Source organism: Hyperolius riggenbachi, chromosome 8 (genome assembly GCF_040937935.1).
Source record: "Hyperolius riggenbachi isolate aHypRig1 chromosome 8, aHypRig1.pri, whole genome shotgun sequence".
In the NCBI taxonomy this organism is placed as follows: Eukaryota; Metazoa; Chordata; class Amphibia; order Anura; family Hyperoliidae; genus Hyperolius; species Hyperolius riggenbachi.
In genome coordinates, this window is record NC_090653.1 from 18,491,114 (window position 1) to 18,508,247 (window position 17,134).

Consider the following 17,134-nt stretch of genomic DNA (forward strand, 5'->3'; position numbering starts at 1 on the left):
TTTTTGTCATCTGATGCTACTAGGCTTGAACTTCCTACTGCATAACGGTTGCCTGCTTGTGGACAGGAACTTGGAGTGCTGACACTGTATCATCTGGTCCTATCTCTACATCTTGTATGTGACATGTGGTTACCTTTGTATACTCACATGCCTATTACGGTCAGCCTGTGAATGGGAACTTTGAAAGCCAGCATTACATCAAGCTGCACCTTTGATTTCTTCTACATGTACTCTATGCACCTATAGTTGCCTGCTTGAAGACAGGAACTTTAACCCAGTCAAGTATCATCTTCTGCATCCTTACATGTTTATGTAACATCCTCGTGTACTAGTAGTTGCCTGCTTATGGACAGGAACTATAAGACAGCTTCACATTATACTGCATTTTTGTATGGTCATTAAGGACTCTTTTTTCCTCCTCTATAGCCTCTATGGATTATGCTTGTTGAACTACTGGTGATTCACATGCTGTGAGCATGTGCAAAGGAGTTATACTGTTAATATGTTATAACACTCTTTTTCTCCCTCAGCTGCCCAGATACTCAGACCTTCACCTGTATGTTTTATATACATGTTTTAATGCATATTAATAAATGAATTAATTTTTATATCATTCTTTGTAATACTTCTTGGCTCATTGAGTTTTGACTTGGGTGCAGATGGGTTCTGCTTCTCTTTTTTGTGGATTTTATTCTCAGAACCCCGCCTCTGGTTCTCTTTAGGAATAAGTGCATTGTATTTATTCTTTTCTGGGTCAATGGCCTCGATTCATAAACAGCAGTGCGATAAAAAAATCTTGTCGGGAAAATACTGCACTCGGTATTCTCCCGGTCTGTGTGCTAATTCATAAAGATTTCCCCAGCTGCCCTTGGAGGTCGGTAAATTACCGCAGCCCATTGAGCGGTAGAGTAGAGCAGTGTCTCGATTCTCTCTTTGCCCTGCAGAAATGACTCGCACAGACTGCTCTCTCTGGCTCTCTCCACTGATGACTCAGACAGATGAGTCACACAGTCTTTCCCTGCCTGCTCAAATGATTCACACAGAGGGCTCTCTGGCTCTCTCCACTGATGACTCAAACAGACTTCGGCTCTCTGCACTTTGCATTCATCAGAGCTGTCGGAGCTGTCGGTAAGTTGTTAAGACCTCACCAGCGGTGTCGGTTGTTATAAACTGTTCTTATCACCTTGCTTCGACACCATCGTCTCACAGACTGTGAGATCACTTGACTCTCCACACAGCAAACAGGAAATAGACTTTCTCAGGCTTCTCCAATGTTTCCGTTATTTATTCAAATCACAAAAAGACAGATAGATACAGTCATCATATCCTAGCTATGCAAATCTTCATGTTGCATTACAAGCTCATGATTAGACTCCCTGCGGAAGTCTATCAGGTACCTTCTTCCTACCTACGTTCCACTAAACTACCTATGTACATAGCATACATTATATCAGATTACATAAAGGAAGAACATGCTTAGAGAAATAATTGGGTTCCAGTCAGTATTGCGAGCTAGTGCGGAAGGAAGAAGCAGAAGTGAGTTCCCCATCGCTCGCTCCAGATTTAATACCGACTAGGAAAGAGTTAAATATGACATCATCTTCGCCACCCCCTATATCAGTCTATTGGTGGACCCACTCGTGGTGTCATCATACCCGCCTACTCGATTAATAATCAATGAGGCACTTGACCCAGATGCAGGCATGTGGATGTTTAGTAAACATGGCCAATGTTTTCTGTTCCTGTGGTTGAGGTCAGAGTAGTCCGATGGCCTTCTCTTAGGAACATGTTCTCAGTATCTGCGTGTATCCTCTGCTACACGCAGACCCTGAGATCCCTCTGCCTGCATCACAAAACCTCTATTTATTTTAAAGGCATACACTGCGGACAAGCCTTTTACATAAAACTCAGGCCAAGTAACTGAGGCCTACTTAAATTATAACAATCCCCCCTAAAACGGCTTGACCCGCAGATCCCAGCGTCTGAACCTCCCAGTATCTGGTTTCTTTTCTTTTATGTTTCACTTCTCGATGTTCGTGCTCACACAACTTCTCTGCTCTAGGCGATTACCCCTGGAAGAGAGAGAGCAAGACCTCTTGGTCTTCCTGTAACCAGGCTCTCTGGGGAGGCCCTACTTCTAAGTCCCTCAATACCACATGCTCAGCATTTGCGTCACTTGCGTATCACTCACAAACTTGCATGACCACAAAAAAGTGAAACTCGTTTTGTTTGTTACTCGATGGAGCAGTGCCAGGTGCCTTCTAAAAGAGCGCCTTTATACAATCAGCTCCATCACAGGTACTACTAAACCTATACCCATAACCCTGTAGATCCCTTAATTTAAACTATTGGTTCAGTAGATTGTTTATGAGGCACCAATCTCTGGACCAGGTTAATTTATTTTACGTAATTTTAACCCGCAACCTCACCTGGACAATGATGCCTAAAGTTGTCATCCCCATCCAGACGACCAGTGGGTGTAGAAAGAACTTTGGAACTGCAGATGCCCCGTCCGAGTGTCCCTGGAACATCACCGGAACCTTTGTCCACCAGGGCAGACTGGAACTCACCTGCTCATTTTTGTGTTCTACCTCGTTAAGATCACCTGTATCATGGTGAAATCTTACCTCTAACTTAGTGTACTGTTTGTTTAACCTTTGTAACAAAATGTGGTCGTCTTGGATCAAACCCTGTTCCCCTTTGTCCCATGTCGGGTTCTCTTTCAGGACGGGAACTACCCGTGAAACTTTGACCTTTAGAGTTCTCTTAACAATTTGAGAAACAACGTCATCAAACCTGGATGACAGGATCCATATGGGATCTCCACTCACACAATATGTTCCCCTTGGAAACTCCCCCTTATCGGAACAATTATGAGAATATACCTTGAATGTATCATTAGACCTTATGTTAAAAAACCAAACCTTTCCTTCAGCCACCGGAACTATCGGTTGGGCTTCAGGGTGGATCTTTTGAATGGTAGCCTCGCATTCTGCGTTATTGAGCCTGCAGGCTTCTTCACTAAATTTGACTTGCCCCGGCCAACGCAGGTACTTCTGCAAGAATTGCCCACATGAGGACAACTCTACTTGCTTCACCTCCCCATCTAGCACCAAAAAAGGTTGACCTCTCAGGTCCTGGTGTAAGACACGGGTTGAGGTGGGAACTAAGGAAGTAGCGGTGCCTAAAGGAATGTTGCACCGTTTCCATTTGTTCACCCAAACATCTCGAAGCTGCCATGCAAAAGATCCTTCTCCAGAAAAATTATTATACCTCCCCTTGTCCAATCTCTCGCTGACAAAATATGTCCCCAGCTGTCCTGATTGGACCACTTCCCCCCTTATGTCCTGAGGCACACTATGTACCTGAGGTCGGGAAGACTGTACTCTCTGCAATCGTTCGATTAAGAGTACCTCTTCACTTACCCAATTATCATGAGGATAAGCTGCTGCATATGGACTGTGTAATATCGTCCCCTGTTGTGACCCGTGTGGTGTGAATGGGGTTCCCTGTGTGGGCTTTCCCTCCCCCGGGACCGCTCTCCCCACCCTCTTTGTCACCTGGAAATGTGGCTTGATCTCGATTTTTACTTCTTGTTTCGAGAACCACCCACCCTTGGCTTTCCAGCCTTTACGTGTGTATGGTTGTTTCAGAGGCACTCTCTGTTGGTAGCTCCAGAGTGTGATGTGGTCCCCTGCGTCTCTCTGGTAAGAGAATTGACACCTCCTGCTCGTTCCTCTCCAATCTGGACCCATCTCACTCTGCATAACCAAGACAAGGTACCCCTGAATCACACACTCCACCTTTTGCATGTACCCATTGTACTGCAATGTACCTTTTAACAAACCTTTGGATCGGTGCATCGATTCTGGGAGTGTGGCATTCAATAGCAGATTTACACTGCCATTAAATTCCCACTGCCCGCACACTTGACCCTTCAGACCTTTCACCCACCTTGTGCCATGAAATTTGCTTTCTCCTGGCACAAGTGCTCTTTTCCTCCGTCCCTGCATGGTCCGTCTGTGCCAAGCGGAGGGAGGTGTGAAAGGATTAGTACCTTTGTCACCAAACATTAACATGCTTGGGCCTTGCATTCTCATTAACCCCTTATTATACATGAGAATGTCCTCTCTTCGTTCTCCTAGGACGAAATGGCAACCTAGGATCACCATCAGCACGGTACTCCTCATTATAAAAGCACCACCTTGGGAAAGAAAAACATTAGCAATTTGCACTATGCTTTGCTCAGACAGTTCTTTTAGACGTTTTCCGATCTCAGGAACCTCGGTTTTTAGTCTCTTTCCCATTTCAGGAATCTCGTGTTTTAGTCTCTTTCCACTCTCAGGAATCTCGTGTTTTAGTCTCTTTCCAATCTCAGGAATCTCGCTGTTCTCCAAGCTTAGATTGGCATCTGGAACCTTTCGCGTATCCGACTGACATCTCCAGCTTTGCTGCCAGCACGGCATCTGTCTCAAATCCATATTGCCAAACACCTGAAATCGAAATACAAACAAATCAATTCTTATTAATGATTTGGGATTCGCCCTGCGGCTTGTACTCTTTACACTTTAAATTGATCAATATATATCGTAATTGATCTCGTTGCTTTATGGTTCTCATGAACTCTGTTTACTCTTATTGGTAGATTGGAGTTAAACTTCACCCCCCTACCTCAGTACTATCCTCAGTACTTACCTGTTTAAAATATGCTCCCGCGGACTTCACCTTTGGAAGCTCGCTTCACCTTTGGAAGCTCTCACCACATTGCAGCTCACTCCACATCCCCCCCTATCTGTCCATGCGCGGCCGTCGCATGCACAGATTACGGATGCCACACCTGTTGCTGCTTTGCAGGTGAGCCTGCAATGCTCTTACTCATTATCGCATTTACTTATCTAGAACTTCATTGCGATACCAGCTCTGCTAGAAGTTCTGTGTGTTGTACCCTCTGATCAATGTTTGCCGTGCCACCACCTAAACTACCAAAAAATTGCTGCCTCCCTGTCGGAAGGAGCACTTTGCACTTAAACTACACAGGGTGCAGGGCTAAGCATACCAGCGTCACATGCCTGTATGCCGATCCCTGAATGCCCACTTGGTAGGTAGTCACATGGCAAACACCGTACTGATACACTGTCACTCTGTAAACGGCAATTTTATCATCTGTATAATTGCCCCATGAACTGCTGTCAGTCCTTGTTCTTTGTGCTACAATTGATAGGAGCTGGAAAAAACATATTTGACCAATCAGTGGACGAAAAAAAACGCACACAAAAACAGCTCCAGCCCAGCATAGACCTCTCAGTCCAGCTCTGGCCCTGTTCACGACAAAACCGGAAAAAACGTTACCGCTCTGCAGAAGCGGCGACGGAAACCCGAATTGGTCAACTCCCTTTTTTCCAACTCCGGCACCCCCCTGATGCACTGTCCCCCTTTTCCTATTGGGAACTTATGCTGCACCACCCATTAAGGTGCCTCACTTACAGGAATAATCCCATAAGCAACACAGTACAGACCCATTTCCGATCTGTACTGCTCCGTGTGTCCCTGCACCGAGCTGGGAAACACTTCCTATTCTGGCATTCCTTTCCATGGACCCAGGGAAAATCTCTGGGGAAATACTTTGAGAACCGAGACACACAGGAGAATGTCTCTGTATTTCTACCCCCCTCCCTTTCAGCTGCTCTGCCCGGAGCCGCGAGCACAGCCTGACGTGACGTGGATCCCCCAGCCCCTCCTCCCCCCTGCCATGACGTGTGGGGGCCATGACTCACGGGGCGGGCTCTCTCCACTGCCGCCATTTTGAGTCCTGGACTGCCAGCCAAGATGGCTGCTCCCATAGCAGCCTCTCGTTCCTATAGACCTAGGAGAGAGAACAAAACTCACACAGAACATACATTTGTTATGCATAGTTACACACAGCATCTATACATTTTACCGAGAGTCAGCCTTCCGCTACCTATACTCTCTGGGATGCTTGCCAAAAGTGAGACAAACCGCGTCACAGCTGCAATGCTAAATATTTTACATCGTAGCATCACCCAGGGACGTTGAAACCTCTCTCCTCTCACAAATCATCTGCAGCATAACACAGAACTATTCAAGCGTGCAGCGTAACTCTAAACCATATTAACAGCTAGTACTTCTGAGACGCACATTTATCAGTCTGATATGACTACAACATTAAACCTATATATACATTTAGAACTTTTAGCGGCGCTGACTGGAACTAGATAAGCTTGCACCTCTCACTACACTCCTCTCTATCACCTCTCCCTCCCATCCAGTACTAACAGAAGCACCGCTGGCTTATCTCCTGCTGCGGGGGACCCCCTCCCCTTTTTTCCCAGCCTCTGTAGAGACGGGGAGAGAAGAGAAGAGAGAAAAAAAAACCCAATCGACTTCTTTCCAGCAAAAACATGCCTGAGACAAATGCAGAGATAACCACTACGTAAATATACAACACAGGAAGCTTGAATCCGAAGAAAAAAAAAACCAAGCACCTAAACTCTGAAAGCAGCCTCCCCCCTCCCACCACGCGCGAGAGAGAAGAAAAGCCCGCAGCCACCATGCTGCAATTAACACAGAATGTACACATTAACACATTATACTCTCCTTGTTATAACACCAAATACAGATAACGCCATACAACAACGTAAACAAACTTGCCTGAGCAGCAGATTCTTGGCACTTCATCAGCATTCCCGCAACTACACCTGCGAAACTTCCATGGACTCCGGAACCTTCTGAGCGTTTAAACACCGTCATCTCCGTCCCCACACTGGACTGGCTCAGTGGATCTACATCTCCCACAGCGAGTTGCAAGCTGGCCTCGGAGTGTCCCGTCTGACCCATATTTCGGCTAGTGGCTACAGTGCACAATGCAGTCACAGTCTAACGTCCAAGAGTTTCGCCGCTGATTCTCGAATTGCCGCCGTGTGCTTGGCTCCCGCACACTCCCACTTATCAGTATCAGCTTGATAAGCTTTACCGTCTGCGTCCGTCTATTCCGCTTGTTTTGCTGTGGAATATCTTGAAAACTTCTTCGGCCCCCGGCCCGTCTGCCTGTTTTGCTAGTTTTTGCAAGGAAGAGGAGAAAAATCGGCACTAGATGCTGACTTGGCAGGCCAGGAGCTGCAGGTGCTATATCCACTGTGCCTCCAGTAAGTATTATATCCAGGCACAAACAAGTAAGATTCTCCGGGCACCAGATGGATTTGCAAGTCACCTTTAATAAACTCCCAGCACCTGCCTCTGAAGAAGCAGGTTTATCCTGTGAAACAGCTGTAAGGCTTAGAATTGTTGTATGTATCTATGAAGGTGCTGGGAGTTTATTAAAGGTGACTTGCAAATCCATCTGGTGCCCGGAGAATCTTACTTGTTTGTGCCTGTTTTGCAAGGCAGGGAAGGATTTCAGGCACCAATTGTTATAAACTGTTCTTATCACCTTGCTTCGACACCATCGTCTCACAGACTGTGAGATCACTTGACTCTCCACACAGCAAACAGGAAATAGACTTTCTCAGGCTTCTCCAATGTTTCCGTTATTTATTCAAGTCACAGAAAGACAGATAGATACAGTCATCATATCCTAGCTATGCAAATCTTCATGTTGCATTATAAGCTCATGATTAGACTCCCTACCGAAGTCTATCAGGTACCTTCTTCCTACCTACGTTCCACTAAACTACCTATGTACAGCAAACATTATATCAGATTACATAAAGGAAGAACATGCTTAGAGAAATAATTGGGTTCCAGTCAGTATTGCGAGCTAGTGCGGAAGGAAGAAGCAGAAGTGAGTTCCCCATCGCTCGCTCCAGATTTAATACCGACTAGGAAAGAGTTAAATATGACATCATCTTCGCCACCCCCTATATCAGTCTATTGGTGGACCCACTCGTGGTGTCATCATACCCGCCTACTCGATTAATAATCAATGAGGCACTTGACCCAGATGCAGGCATGTGGATGTTTAGTAAACATGGCCAATGTTTTCTGTTCCTGTGGTTGAGGTCAGAATAGTCCGATGGCCTTCTCTTAGGAACATGTTCTCAGTATCTGCGTGTATCCTCTGCTACACGCAGACCCTGAGATCCCTCTGCCTGCATCACAAAACCTCTATTTATTTTAAAGGCATACACTGCGGACAAGCCTTTTACATAAAACTCAGGCCAAGTAACTGAGGCCTACTTAAATTATAACATCGGTAACTACCGCCAGGCTTACCGCTTGTTGCAGGCTTTATGAATTGACATTTGCTGACAATTTACTGACATGTGTTGTCGGTAACTGCAGCCAAGTCGGTAATTTATCTCCCTGGTCGGTAATGTCAGCTTTTCATGCGGTAACAGCCTTTATGAATTGACATTTTGCTAAGTGGTCGGTAAAGACTGCTGTTTTCAGCATTACCGCATGAGGTAATGCTTTATGAATCGAGGCCATTTCCTGACTTGCGTCAGGAAGTGAAAATCTCAATCGCTCATCAAAAGGGCTCACAAAAGCGCTTACACAAAATCGCCCAATGCTCAGAAAACTGCGCCTGCGATTTAGAATGGGGAACAGCCTTAAAGGGACACTTAAGTCAAATAAAAAAAATGAGTTTAACTCACCTAGGGCTTCCAATAGCCCCCCTGCAGCTGTCCAATGCCCTCGCCGTCTCCCTCCGATCCTCCTGGCCCCGCCGGCAGCCACTTTGTGTTTTGGTGACAGGAGCTGACAGGCTGGGGACGCGAGTGATTCTTCGCGTTCCCAGACACATTAGCACCCTCTATGCTGCTATATGGTATATAATATATGCTATAGCAGCATAGATGGCGCTATTGTGGCCAGGAACACGAATAATCACTCGCGTCCCCAGCCTGTCAGCTCCTGTCACCGAAACAGGAAGTGGCTGCCGGCGGGGCCAGGAGGATCGGAGGGAGATGGCGAGGGCACCGGACAGCTGCAGCGGGCTATTGGAAGCCCCAGGTGAGTAAAACTCATTTTTTTGTTTGACTTAAGTGTCCCTTTAAAGAGACTCCGTAACAAAAATTGCATCCTGTTTTTCATCATCCTACAAGTTCCAAAAGCTATTCTAATGTGTTCTGGCTAACTGCAGCACTTTATACTATCACTGTCTCTGTAATAAATCAATGTATCTTTCCCCTGTCAGACTTGTCGGCCTGTGTCTGGATTGGAAGGCTGCCAAGTTCTTCAGTGTTGTGGTTCTGCTATGAACTCACCCTTCCAGGCCCCTCTCTGCACACTGCCTGTGTGTTATTTAGATTAGAGAAGCTTCTCTCTTCTCTCTTATCTTTTACAAGCTGGATAAATCGTCCTCTGAGCTGGCTGGGCTTTCACATACTGAGGAATTACAAACAAGGGCAAAGCTGTTTGCAAGAAGAAAAGAGCAGCCTGAAACTTCAGTGCATGGGGGAAAGAAACACACAAATGATCTCTTGATATTCAAAAGGAATGCTGTATACAGCCTGCTTGTGTTTAAAGAGAATCTGTATTGTTAAAATCGCACAAAAGTAAACATACCAGTGTGTTAGGGGACATCTCCTATTACCATCTGTCACAATTTTGCCGCTCCTCGCCGCATTAAAAGTGGTTAAAAACAGTTTTGAAAAGTTTGTTTATAAACAAACAAAATGGCCACCAAAACAGGAAGTAGGTTGATGTACAGTATGTCCACACATAGAAAATACATCCATACACAAGCAGGCTGTATACAGCCTTCCTTTTGAATCTCAAGAGATCATTTGTGTGTTTCTTTCCCCCTGTTCTCGTGCACTGAAGTTTCAGGCTGCTCTTTTCTTCCTGCAAACAGCTTTGCCCTTGTTTGTAATTCCTCAGTATATGAAAGCCCAGCCAGCTCAGAGGACGATTTATCCAGCTTGTAAAAGATAAGAGAGAAGCTGCTCTAATCTAAATAATACACAGGCAGTGTGCATAGAGGGGCCTGGAAGGGGGAGTTCATATCAGAACCACAACACTGAAGAACTTGGCAGCCTTCCAGACACAGGCTGACAAGTCTGACAGGGGAAAGATACATTGATTTATTACAGAGACTGTGATAGTAGAAAGTGCTGCAGTAAGCCAGAACACATTAGAATAGCTTTTGGAACTTGTAGGATGATAAAAAACAGGATGCAATTTTTGTTACGGAGTCTCTTTAAGCCTTTAAGAAAATACTCAAAATATTTTTGACAGCACTTTTACACCTACATTTTAGTACTTTTTCAGATGCAGAGTACTAAAAAGTGATTTTAAACAGAAGACCCAATGGGCCTGATGCAATTGACTTTTTCTCCTAAGTTTTCACCTAGGAGGTAATTTTTTTATCCTCTTTTTAACTTTTAAAATAAAATAAATAAAAACAATAAAAGTGTAAAGTTTAAAATAACTTTTCAGTGCTCTGCAATTGAAAAAGTACAAGAAGTGGGTAAAAAAAATACTGTAAAAATTATTCTGAGCACGCTATTGCTTGCTGGAGGCTAAAAGGGCATTTTATTTATAAGATGTGCAAATTCACCTAGGAGAAAACACAGGAGAAAAAGTGATTTGCATTTGGCCCATTGTGTTTTTGGCTTTTTGGTGTTATCAAGTCTTGGGTTTAAATTGCAGTTAAAAGTGAAATTAAAATTGCCACTCTATGTTAGATAATTGTAGTCTAGTTCTCTCAATTTTTTTTAAATAGTTTGAGATGTTTGGTATGGTTTGTCTAAAGGAAGGTGTGAGTTTACGACACGCAGGGGGGTTTCTAGCCATTTTGTCACTCCAGACAAGAAAACCTTTGGCACCCCCCCCCCACACACACACATAAGGCCAACCCTGATTCCACCCACACCCCCGTGCCCCCCACCATGCACACACACAAACAAACAAACAAACATACTGTAATAAAGTTACAAATTGTATGTGTTTTTGATACTTTCCACGTGCTATATCTCCAGTAAGAGACAAATAACGCACATTCTTGGAACAATACCTTAAGTATAAATAAATATAATGCACAAAATTGGAATGCTATCAAGCATCGTAGTGGAAAATGAGCACCGCGATTTACATGTTATTGTGGTGCTCTAGCGATTAGAAAAACGTCTGCGATCTGCTTTGTGAATCAGATCGCAGCCAGTGGAAAAGGGCCCTAACAACTCTGCCCACAGTGCCCACCTACACCTAGTGACAGTCACTCAAACCAACTCACAACACCCCCCCCCTCCCCACAGCTGCCTGTCATAGAGGTGCAGCGAAGGCGGCCAGCAGCATGATTAAATGAATAAAAAAAACACATCTGGCTGGCTGTAGTAGCAGCCGCGGCAGCCAGCCCCCCATCCCATGGCGCTCCAGGCGAACATTTGGAGTTGCCTGGTGGTTGAGACACCCCTGACCACACGCAGGGTTTCATTGGTAACTACTCCTCTTTATTTTACACATCTCACCACTGCATCTATTATACACTGTATAATCTGAATAGGGAAGTGTTTTTTCTTTAAAACAGTTCCTCTATTTTTTGGGGGAAATATTTGTGTGGAGATAATTTTCAGAAAGATGAGTCTCTTTTATGGCTTTGATATTTGGATCATATTTAACCTGCCTGGCGTTCTATTAAGATCGCCAGGCAGGCTGCGGGAGGGTTTTTTTTTAATAAAAAAAAAACTATTTCATGCAGCCAACTGAAAGTTGGCTGCATGAAAGCCCACTAGAGGGCGCTCCGGAGGCGATCTTCCGATCGCCTCCGGCGCCCAGAATAAACAAGGAAGGCCGCAATGAGCGGCCTTCCTTGTTTTGCTTATATCGTCGCCATAGCGACGAGCGGAGTGACGTCATCGACGTCAGCCGACGTCGTGACGTCAGCCGCCTCCGATCCAGCCCTTAGCGCTGGCCGGAACTTTTTGTTCCGGCTGCGCAGGGCTCAGGCGGCTAGGGGGGCCCTCTTTCGCCGCTGCTCGCGGCGAATCGCCGCAGAGCGGCGGCGATCAGGCAGCACACGCGGCTGGCAAAGTGCCGGCTGCGTGTGCTGCTTTTTATTTCAGCCAAATCGGCCCAGCAGGGCCTGAGCGGCAGCCTCCGGCGGTACTGGACGAGCTGAGCTCGTCCAGACCGCCCAGCAGGTTAAGGTAATTTAAAATTGCTTTACTTTGTTTAATAGATAAACATTATATAAGTTTAAAGTCGGAACAGCAGCACCCGTGTGACTTCTTATCTTTAAATCTCGCTTTGAACATGTTTGGCAAGTTTTAATTGTATTCTCAGCTGCTGCCAAAATATTGTATTTGAAGGCACAGTAATTAAAGTAGCCATTAGCTGGGACATGTTCCAGTGTGGGCAGTGATATATTGTGTGTCTTATGAGGTCAGTGGCTTTTACTGCTATAAAAGGAGAGCCGGGACAGCCTAAGAGACACAACCTGTGTGATTTCCACAACTCTCCACCATGAAGATCGCTATCCTCTTCACTCTCATTGGCCTCAGCCTCTGTCAGGAGGGTATGTATAGAAAACACCACCTGTTTGCTTAGTCTATTATGATGGTGAGCTTAACTAAACCCCACTATGCTGCATGTTGTGTATAAGCCAACCCATGTATAAGCTGAGGTACCCACTTTTCCCTCAAAAAACAAAAAGAATAGTAGATGAGTAATTGAGTTGCATATAAGCCCTCCCCCCCCCCCAGTATAGCCCCCTCCACAGTATAAATAGCAAGATGCGCCCCCCAGTTCAAGAAAGCCCCTTCCCCATATCTGTATGTACCCCCAGTTCAAGGCATACCCATTCACAACAGCCAGATGCCCCACCAGTTTAAAGGATACCACAACTGACATGTGGCATAATGAGATAGACATGGGTATGTACAGTGCCTAGCACACAAATAACTATGCTGTGTTCCTTTTTTATTTCTCTGCCTGAAATAGGTAAATATCAGGTATGTAAGTGGCTGACTCAGTCCTGACTCAGACAGGAAGTGACTACAGTGTGACCCTCACTGATAAGAAATTCCCCCTTTTTTATCTCTTTCTTGCTCTCAGAAGCCATTTTCTGCTAGGAAAGTGTTTTATAGTTGGAATTTCTTATCAGTGAAGGTCACACTGTAGTCACTTCCTGTCTGAGTCAGGACTGAGTCAGCCACTTACATACCTGATATTTACCTCTTTCAGGCAGAGAAAGAAAAAAGGAACACAGCATAGTTATTTGTGTGCTAGGTACTGTACATACCCATGTCTATCTCATTCTGCCACATGTCAGTTGTGGTATCCTTTAAGGTAGCCCCCCTCCCTATAGCCAGATGTCCCCCCAGTTCAAGGCAGTCCCTCTCCCTATAACCAGATGCTCCTCTCACTTTAAGGCAGCCCCCTTCCCATAGCCAGATGCCCCTTAGAACCCTGCAACAGGTTGAGCGCTGTAGTCAGCAGCACTGGTGCAATGGTCGGGGATGCTTTATGTCTCAATCATCCCCTCAGACCCCTGCCCATGGTGACCGCTGTGGCCATGCCCACTGGCTTGTGGAGCAGAGCGTGTGTCATTGCTGAAGCAGTGTTCCGGTATACTTCCTGTGTAGCAATGTCTGTAGATATGAGACAGTGAACACTACTTAAGCAATGATACACTCCGCTCTACAAGCCAGTGGGCACAGCCTCAACGGTCACCATGGGGGTCTGAAGAACATCCTCGACCATTGCACCAGCGCTGCAGCTGCTGACATGCCCCTCACTCCGCAAGCAGCAGGTCCAGGAACTACAGCACTCAGGGTCTGAGGGGCATGGACACATCGGGAAGGCAGCTGATAAGGGTTAGATCGGTTCTGCAAAATGCATTCACTCCATGGCTCCTGCACTCCACTGCCTGACTTGAGTATAAGCCGAAGGGGTAACTTTTCAGAACATTTTTTTATGCTGGAAAATGTGTCTTATACGCAAGTATATACCATGTGTATGCTGAACATTGCTTTTGTTTCTTCTTTTAGGTGAGTCTCAATCTAATCCTAAAATGTCATGCCCACAAGATGGCTGCCTTGAAAGAATTAGACAGGTAATGTTTTAACGCACATTGTTGATAACTTTTTATTTGTTCTTTTGAAAGAATAATCTAATTAGTGCTGTTGATGTCAGAAAGTGTCCGGCGTTAGAGAGTCTGGGCTGCTGGACTGCTTTGCTAGGGATCTTATAGACTCGCTTGGACTGTAGGCCTCATTCAGCACAGATTATAAACATATTGGGTAGAATGCCTTTATTTGGCAGGGATAGAACTTCTATATCTGTACTCAGAAATCTGGTGCTTCTCTTGTTGCAGGAATTTTGCTTAAAGAGACACTGAAGCGAAAAAAAAATTATGATATTATGATTTGTATGTGTAGTACAGCTAAGAAATAAAACATTAAGATCAGATACATCAGTCTAATTGTTTCCAGTACAGGAAGAGTTAAGAAACTCCAGTTGTTATCTCTATGGAAAAAAGCACTTAAAGAGAAACTCCGACCAAGAATTGAACTTTATCCCAATCAGTAGCTGATACCCACTTTTACATGAAAAATATAATGATTTTCACAAACAGACCATCAGGGGGCGCTGTATGACTGAATTTGTGCTGAAACCCCTCCCACAAGAGGCTCTGGTACCGTACGGTACTCTGGGCAAACTGCCACAATGTAACAATGACACACACAGGAAATGGCTGTTTATAGCTGTCTGTTAAAGCCAGAACAGCTACATAATCTGCCCACAGTAACAATGTCACCATGTAATACATGTCAGAATGTGAATCTGGGAGAGGAAAGATTTTACAATGAGCAAACTCTGACTACATCATGTATACATAATTATTGTAAAAATTAAGCACCTTTTTATATTAAATTATTTTCACTGGAGTTCCTCTTTAAGCTCTGCGACTTTCAAAGTCGTGGAGAGGGCTGTTATCTGACTTTTATTATCTCAACTGTTACTAAACAAATTACTTTTTCTCTGCCAGAGGAGAGGTCATTACTTCACAGACTGCTCTGAAAGAATCATTTTGAATGCTGAGTGTTGTGTAATCTGCACATATTATAGAATGATGCAATGTTAGAAAACACACTATATACCTGAAAATAAAAATATGAGAATATTTTCTTTGCTGCTAATCTTCTAGTAATTATTCATAGTACACAACCTATTCATTATATCATATATTTTTTTTTCGCTTCAGTGTCTCTTTAAAATAATAATTTTGATGTGTAGCCTGAAGGTGAAATATTTAGTAATCTCATCATAACCTCCAATATATATAAAGCAAAACAGTTTAGTTATCACATTAGATTATCAGAATATAAATTGCATTAATTCCCATAGGTTCTCTTTGAAATTATCTTACCTGATTTACATAAAGCACTATGAGACCCAAATAGCAAAAATAATACTAAAGCTAAGTTAATCAGGAGCATCATATTTTTATTTTTTACTCATATATTTTTTGCTTAAAAAGTGCTAAAATATCATTGTATAAATAATTGTACCGAATAAATGGTAAGGTGAGATGATTCATGTCAATGTGCCCAGGATGTGCACATTAAGGTAACATTGCAGCCAGTAAGTTTATCCCTACAATCTACAACACATAAAAATTCTTCTACTCTTCCAACAGGTTTAGTAGGCTGGTGTCACATAGTTACATAGTTACATAGTTACATAGTTATTTTGGTTGAAAAAAGACATACGTCCATCGAGTTCAACCAGTACAAAGTACAACTCCAGCCCGTCCCCCACATACCCCTGTTGATCCAGAGGAAGGCGAAAAAACCCCCACCAGGCATGGTCCAATTAGCCCCAAATGGGAAAAATTCCTTCCTGACTCCAGATGGCAATCAGATAAAATCCCTGGATCAACATCATTAGGCATAACCTAGTAATTGTAGCCATGGATGTCTTTCAACGCAAGGAAAGCATCTAAGCCCCCTTTAAATGCAGGTATAGAGTTTGCCATAACGACTTCCTGTGGCAATGCATTCCACATCTTAACCACTCTTACTGTAAAGAACCCTTTCCTAAATAAATGGCTAAAACGTTTTTCCTCCATGCGCAGCTCATGTCCTCTAGTCCTTTGAGAAGGCCTAGGGACAAAAAGCTCATCCGCCAAGCTATTATATTGCCCTCTAATGTATTTATACATGTTAATTAGATCTCCTCTAAGGCGTCTTTTCTCTAGACTAAATAAACCCAGTTTATCTAACCTTTCTTGGTAAGCGAGACCTTCCATCCCACGTATCAATTTTGTAGCTCGTCTCTGCACCTGCTCTAAAACTGCAATATCTTTTTTGTAATGTGGTGCCCAGAACTGAATTCCATATTCCAGATGTGGCCTTACTAGAGAGTTAAACAGGGGCAATATTATGCTAGCATCTCGAGTTTTTATTTCCCTTTTAATGCATCCCAAAATTTTGTTCGCTTTAGCTGCAGCGGCTTGGCATTGAGTACGATTATTTAACTTGTTGTCGATGAGTACTCCTAAGTCCTTCTCCAAGTTTGATGTTCCCAACTGTATCCCATTTATTTTGTATGGTGCTAGACCATTGGTACGACCAAAATGCATGACTTTACATTTGTTAACATTGAATTTCATCTGCCATGTATGTGCCCATATAGCCATCCTATCCAGATCCTGTTGCAATATGACACTATCTTCCTGAGAGTTGATGATTCTGCACAATTTTGTATCATCTGCAAAAATAGCAACATTGCTCACTACTGCATCTACTAGGTCATTAATAAATAAATTGAAGAGCACTGGACCCAGTACAGACCCCTGTGGGACCCCACTGCTAACAGTCTCCCATTTTGAGTACGATCCATTGACCACAACTCTTTGTTTTCTGTCCATTAGCCAGTTCCCTATCCATGCACACAAACTCTTCCCCAGTCCTTGCATCCTCAACTTTTGCACCAGACTTCTGTGGGGAACAGTGTCGAAGGCCTTTGCAAAGTCCAAGTATATCACATCTACAGCATTCCCAATATCCATATTAGCATTCACTACCTCATAAAAGCTGAGCATGTTAGTCAAACAGGACCTGTCTTTAGTAAACCCATGTTGATGCTGAGAAATAAGATTATTTTCTACTATGAAGTCATGTATAGTATCTCTTAGTAACCCCTCAAATAGTTTGCATACAACTGATGT

The 17,134-nt window shown here is 44.0% G+C and overlaps 2 protein-coding genes across 3 annotated transcripts in view; one reads left to right on the plus strand and one right to left on the minus strand.

Annotated features, from left to right (window-relative positions):
• Positions 1-1,287: 1,287 nt before the first annotated feature.
• Positions 1,288-7,186, minus strand: LOC137528030 (uncharacterized). The gene is made up of 2 exons (XM_068249252.1): positions 6,670-7,186; positions 1,288-4,493 (listed from the first exon to the last, which is right to left on the minus strand). The coding sequence occupies exons 1-2, from the start codon at positions 6,853-6,855 to the stop codon at positions 2,403-2,405; spliced, it is 2,277 nt and encodes a 758-aa protein (XP_068105353.1). The 5' UTR covers positions 6,856-7,186; the 3' UTR covers positions 1,288-2,402.
• A 5,183-nt stretch (positions 7,187-12,369) lies between these two features.
• The window catches only part of LOC137528637 (uncharacterized), a 177,150-nt gene continuing 172,385 nt past the window's right edge, over positions 12,370-17,134 (plus strand). The window contains exons 1-2 of one of the 2 annotated variants that reach the window (XM_068250044.1): positions 12,370-12,475; positions 13,950-14,014. In XM_068250044.1, the coding sequence (XP_068106145.1) occupies positions 12,424-12,475; positions 13,950-14,014 (117 nt within the window). In that variant the 5' untranslated portion in view covers positions 12,370-12,423. The remainder of the gene's footprint in view (positions 12,476-13,949; positions 14,015-17,134) is intronic. The other variant, XM_068250045.1, reaches the window with a different exon arrangement.